Below are 6,021 nucleotides of genomic sequence, written 5' to 3' on the forward strand. Positions count from 1 at the left end.
TTTGGATTTATTGTAGTGACGAGGTCTCACCAAGTTGCCCAGGCTGGTCTTAAACCCCTCGACTCAGGCATCCTCTCACCTCCACCTCCCAAAGTGCTGGAATGACAGGTGTGAGCCACTGTGCCTGGCTAAAATAATGACTTCTATGTCACTGGGCTGTTCAGAAGATACAAGGGTGTGTGTAAGTCCTTAGCATGGTACCCACTCCATAGTTGTCAACTGTGGTTATTACTTCCCAGGAGGGATATAGGCTCAGTTAACACATTTCTTTTTTACTGAACCCTTGGTGAACCATGTATTTGCTTATCTTTCTTTTCTGCAAGGGCCATTCTCCAGTGTGGTTTTTAACACTAATTGACAAATTTTACCCAGACTGGAGTGATTGAGAGTGGATAACAGACACTGAGGAAAAGTAGATTCTTCCTGCCAGAGATCAGGGAGTTGGATCCTGCTCTCTAGTTTGGAAAGGATTTTTATAGGTTGCAGGTTTGGGGGAGGAAGGCAAGGTGAGTTCTTGCCCCCTTAAAAAAATTAAAAACTACAAGAGAAAAACGTGTTTACATTTTACCACTGCTCATCTGTGTACCATATGACAGCAGGTAGGTGTCATTAATTCAAGTTTTAAGTATTTCTAGTCCACCAGGCAATGGCTGGAGACAGGTGTGGGGGGGGCAAGGGTGGAACCCAGGGCAGGGGTACTCCCAATGTCTGTTTGAGGGATGGGTGTGGGCACTGGGCTAGAAAACTTGGCACCTCCTTGGTCCAGGAAGGAGGTTCTTTGTCTCCCTGAGAGATGGTGGGGGAATCAATCCAGGCTCATCTAGCCCTATAAAAATCCTCATTCGTGTGTGAGAAAGATTCATCACACGTGCAGAAATCCCAAATCTCAGTGCTGGACTAGACCTGAGAGGGTTAGCAATATAGTTTCCCTCTGTCACCTACATATGGCTCTGCCTATTCTCACCCCTAACTCTGAGGGCACAGAGGGAGGTTATTCTAGAAACATTCCTACAGTACATGGAAGTTCCACCCTATGTGTACCCACCAAAGCCAGAGGCTGAACTTGGGCTGAAATCCAGGGGGCAGGAAGAGCCGAGGCCAAGCTCAAGCTGTGTGCTTCTGTTTAGCCTTCTCCCAAAGCCAATGACTGCAACTAAAGGCTTTATCCTGGATTTAGGACAACTGATACTGACTAAACCTGAATCTCTAGTATGAAGAGTAATTCCTTAAGTGTAAATCCAAACATACGCTCTTTCACTCTCCTCAAAGCCTCATTTCTATCAGCCTGACAAACAAGACTAGATCAGTGCAAAGAAGAATCTTTGCTGATTTTGTGCTTCCCTCAGCTGGGAGACGCTCCCAGAGCTCACCCTGACAAGAATGGACTTTTCAGACACATGACTACACCTGCCAAGAGGACCTTGTGAATGTAAGAAAGAGGAGAGAGGGGCTTTTTTACAAAGGAGCCCGGGGGGGGGGGGTAGCTGGGGGTTTGGGGGCTTCTGGGCCTTCTCGTTTCTCTCTGGGCTCCGTCTTCCCAGGTGAAGGCTCCAGAGGAGGTGCGGGAAGGGGGCTGTGCTTTCTTTTGCCTGGTTCTTCAGCAGAAATTCCCTTCGTCCTTCTCCCAGTCCTCCGTGGGGTGTTTCTTGTGTTTTCTGCGCTCCTTGTGCGACTTGTGGTGGTGATGCTGGTGGTGGTGTTGGTGGTGGCGATGGTGTCGTCGCATCCGATGTGACCGTCTGGCTGCAAGGAAGCGAAAGGGGACAGGGGAGGGGTAGAAAGTGGCGAGGGGGCATGGCCTGATGCAGGCGGCAACCTTGGGGGTGGAGGGAAAAAAACTGAAGGAAATTCCGGGTGAGTTGGTAAGTTCTCATGTATCTGCAAGGCTGTTCTATCAGGTAAACATTAAGCCACATCAGTGTGTGCCCGAACAGGATGGTTTTGGGTTTTTCTTTCGTTCCCCAGGCTGAAGTGCAGTGACACGATCATGGCTCACCACAGCCTCGACTTCCTGGGCTTAGGCGAACCTCCCTCCTCAGCCTCCTGAGTAGCTAGGACTATGGGCTTGTGCCACCATGCTTGGCTAAATTAATTTTTTTTTGTAGTGAGCGGTCTTGCTACGTTGCCCAGGTTGGTCTGGAACTCCTTGGCTCAAGCTATCCTACTGCCTGGACCTCCCAAAGGCTAGCCTGTAATAGGACATTTTAATTGGCAAGTACAAACAGCTGGAATCTTATGTTAGGGTCTCTGGGCAAGGCCACTTACGTTTGGTGCAGACAATCTGGGGTCTGTCCCATTTGCCATTGCTCCGGCACCGGACAGTGGCCACGTGGTGCTGAGTAAATCCTTCCTCACACTGGTAGCGGACAGTGGCATGAACATTGTACTTGGCCTTGCGGGCACCCACAAGTGAGGCATTCTCCACGGCTGGAGGGGGACCACACAGCACTAGGGACAGAGGAGTCTCCAGTCAGGGAGGTGGCCAGGGCTCCTCTGGGGCTAAAATGGTCTCATGTCTTGTTGGAATGGTAACCCTCTGAGGAGGTCGGCAGGTCCCGGCCTCTGCCCAGCTCTGATCTTGCAGAGCTCGAAGTGACTGTGTCTTTCTCTGTCTCCTCCAACCAAACCAGAAGGTCCTTGGAGGCAGGAAGCTCCTAGACATGCTCCACTCACTAATTCTTATGCCAAACATAGGGCACTATGGGAATGAAGAAGGTAAGAGACAAGAATAATTATCTGAGCAAATGAAGGAAAAAAGGACATGGAAACTGGCAAATAAATGGAAGCAAGAATGAACCAAAGTATAAGAGAAAGGTGAATGTGAGACTGTATTCAAATGATGCTTTCATACGTAAAGAGCTCTCAGAAATCAATAACATCAACAACCAGATAAAACATGGGGCAAAGGAGATGAACTGTCAGGTCAAAGGAAAATAAGTGCCTACAAATAGCCTGTCAACATGTAAATAGTTGGTTCTTCTCATTTTCAAAGATGCACAAACTAAGATAACTATGAGATGCTATTTTGCACCCACTTACACAAAGAACAAAAAGTGTGAGAATGCACAGAGCTGGCAAGGGTGGGAAACAAGCACTCCCACACAGTGATGGGGAGTGGAAACTGGCTGGGCTGACATTTGCCTGCTGAAATAAACGGATGAGCCAATAGCATAAGTGACCAGAAGGAAGGGGAGGGTGGAGGTGCAGGATACCTGTGCCCTTCTTGCAGACATAGGGGAGGTTGTAGTTGCAGGGAACGTCATTCCAGCGCCCACTCTCATGTGCCACCATCACCACACAGTCCTCACCACCCGCGAAGAAATTGTCTGGCTGGTTCTCCCTCCAGTTCTCGTATTGCTGCAAGAATGGGGCACAGGGAGTTGTTGAGGGGGCCTCCGTCCCAGGCCGGGTTCTAGCACTGCCTGCTACGGGAATCCCACTGGCTTGACCCTGCAAACTCATGGGGACTCAGTGTTCCCCTATCTACAATGGACGCTGCCCTGCCTATGCTGGTGGTGGCTGCTGCTGTGATCCAAGCCTCCCTCCTCTGGCTGGAGGGCTGCAGTGTCCTCCTCCCTGGTCTATTTGATTCCTGTCTCTCACTGTCGCCGCCCCAGCCCCTACTATCTGTTTCATTGTTATCGTTACAGACAGGGTCTCTCTCACTCTGCTGGCCAGGCTGGAGTCCAGTTGTATGATCATGGCTCACTGCAGCCTTGACTTCCTGGGCTCAAGAGATTCTCCCACCTCAGCCTCCTAAGTAGTTGGGACTATAGGCACGCACTACCACATCCAGCTAATTTTTAGTTGTTTTATTTTTTGTCTTATAGATGGGGTCTGGTTATGTTGGCCAGGGTGGTTTTGAGCTCCTGGCCTCAGGCAATCCCCAGAGTGCTGGTATTACTGGCATGAACCCTGGTCCTGGCCTCCACTAGATAGTGGGGTTACTGTTAGGTAAATAGTTGAATAAAAGGCAAGGGATCTCACCCTATAAGTCAGGGCACCATCATGCCCAGCTAATTATGTTAAGAGGTGGGGTCTTGCTATGTTGCCCAGGCTGGTCTGGAACTCCCAACTTCCCTGAGGAGGCAACATCAGAGCTGAAGAATTAAGACTACGAAGGGTTGACAGAGGGAACAGAGTCCCAAGCAAAGGGAACAGTGAGGGAAGAGGTTCCGAGGCTTTGAGCTTGCTCTGTTTGAGGAGGCTCAAAGACTGGAGGCTGGGGGATCTGGGGCTGCTTGGTGGAGCTGAGGGTGGCAGAGCGGTCAGGGCCAGATCTCGTGGTGGAAGAGGACGCAGACTCTTTAAATCGTGGCAAAATATACACAGCACAAAAGGTGCCATTTTTTAAGTCGGGTCTCCCTCTGTCTCCCAGGCCGGAGTGCAGGGGGACACTCCCGGCCACCGCAGCCTCGACCTGCTGGGCTCAGGTGATCCTTCCGCCTCAGCCTTCCGAGTAGCCGGAACCACAGGCACGCGCCACCACGCCCAGCTAATTTTTTGATTTATTGTAGAGATGAGGTCTCGCCAAGTTGTCCAGGTGGGTCTCGAACCCATGGGCTCAGGCCATCCTCTCAGCTCCGCCTCCCAAAGTGCTGGGATGACAGGCGTGAGCTACTGCGACCAGCAACCATTTAAAAGTGTACAGTTTACTGGTGACAGTTACATTCACGATGTTGTATAATGACCACCACTACTTCCAGAATTTTCCATCACAACAAACCTAAACTCTGTGCCTGTTAAGTGCTAGCAACTCCCACTTCTCCCCGCCCCAGGCCCTGGCAAACGCGCGTCCACTCTCTCTCTCTATACACTGGCCCACTCTGGAAGCTCCATGTACGTGGAATCACACGAAAGGTCGCCCTTTGTGTCTGGCTTCTTCCACCGAGGTTTGTCTGAGTCTGGATCTTGCCCTTTCTCCCAGGCTGGGGCCAGTGGGATGGTCACCACTCACTGCGGCCTCCAACTCCTGGGTTCCGGTGATCCTCCCGCCTCGGCCTCCCGAGTAGCTGAGACTCCAGGCGTGTGCCACCACGCCCGGCTAATTTTTGGTAGAGTGGAGGTCTCACTGTGTTGCCAGGCTGGCCTCAAACTCCTGGGCTCAAGTGATCCTCCTGCCTTGGCCTCCCAAAGTGCTGGGGCTGCAGGCTTGAGCCACTGTGCCCGGCGGATGTATGATTTGTAAAACGTCTTCAAGTGCTTTTAGGATGATGGAAGCGTTCAGAACTAGCCAGAGGTGGTGGTTGTACAACATTATGACTGCACTAAATGCCCCTTTAAAATCATTAGTTTTTTTGTTTTTGAGTTGGAGTCGCACTCGGTCGCCCAGACTGGAGGGCAGCGGCCGCTCCCGGCCCCCGCAGCCTCGACCCGCTGGGCTCCGGCGATCCTTCCGCCTCAGCCTTCCGAGTAGCCGGAACTACAGGCGCGCGCTAACCACGCCCGGCTCATTTTTGACTTATTGCGGAGATGAGGGCTCGCCGAGTTGCCCGGCGGGTCTCGAACCCGCGGGCTCAGGCCATCCACTCACCTCGGCCTCCCAAAGGCGCGGGATGACAGGCTGAGCCACCGAGCCCGGCTAAAACATCAGTTTTATGTTCTGACTCTCGACTCAGTCAGAACACGAAAGTGCCCCCGGCCAGGGCGCGGGCGAGAGAGGCCCGGCTGGCAGACTCTGGGGGCCCAGGCCGAGGGGCACGAGGAGGCCTCAGGCTGCAGGCCCGGGTTTGGGAGGGAGGGCCTGCAGGCCGGACGTCAGCAGTGAAAAGCTCCTTTGCTAACTGCGGCGGCCCGGAGCCGCTGGGGACCTCAGGCGGCCCCTGCGCTTCCTGTGCACGAGGGTCAACTGAGGCCCGAGGCAGCGCTGGCGACCCGGCAGCCCCGGCCCGCGCTGCTACTCACCAGCCCCGTGTTGTCCGTCCACTGGAAGTCCCTCTCCACGATCCTGTCATTCAGACCGATCCAGGTGTTCTCCTGCCCGAAGCCTGCGGGGAGGGGACCGTGAGGCCTGGGGCGCCG

The 6,021-nt window shown here is 53.0% G+C and overlaps 1 protein-coding gene across 1 annotated transcript; it reads right to left on the minus strand.

The window, feature by feature from the left end:
• Positions 1-550: 550 nt before the first annotated feature.
• Positions 551-5,984, minus strand: LOC103262902 (neurocan core protein-like). Its single transcript, XM_008060570.1, has 4 exons — positions 5,905-5,984; positions 3,213-3,357; positions 2,266-2,448; positions 551-1,743 (listed from the first exon to the last, which is right to left on the minus strand). The coding sequence occupies exons 2-4, from the start codon at positions 3,289-3,291 to the stop codon at positions 1,598-1,600; spliced, it is 408 nt and encodes a 135-aa protein (XP_008058761.1). The 5' UTR covers positions 3,292-3,357; positions 5,905-5,984; the 3' UTR covers positions 551-1,597.
• Between the last annotated feature and the right edge of the window lie 37 nt (positions 5,985-6,021).

Source organism: Carlito syrichta, unplaced genomic scaffold, assembly GCF_000164805.1.
Source record: "Carlito syrichta isolate Samal-C Ts95f unplaced genomic scaffold, Tarsius_syrichta-2.0.1 Scaffold304652, whole genome shotgun sequence".
Classification (NCBI taxonomy): domain Eukaryota; kingdom Metazoa; phylum Chordata; class Mammalia; order Primates; family Tarsiidae; genus Carlito; species Carlito syrichta.

Bases quoted from the DNA above. Each gene is read 5' to 3' on its own strand.
- LOC103262902 (XM_008060570.1), bottom strand. From the start codon at position 3,291: ATGGTGGCACATGAGAGTGGGCGCTGGAATGACGTTCCCTGCAACTAC. The intron at 2,449-3,212 runs GTATCCTGCACC...CTCTGTCCCTAG, and splicing joins TGTCTGCAAGAAGGGCACAG to TGCTGTGTGGTCCCCCTCCA. The intron at 1,744-2,265 runs GTAAGTGGCCTT...GCTTCCTTGCAG, and splicing joins CCAGATTGTCTGCACCAAAC to CCAGACGGTCACATCGGATG.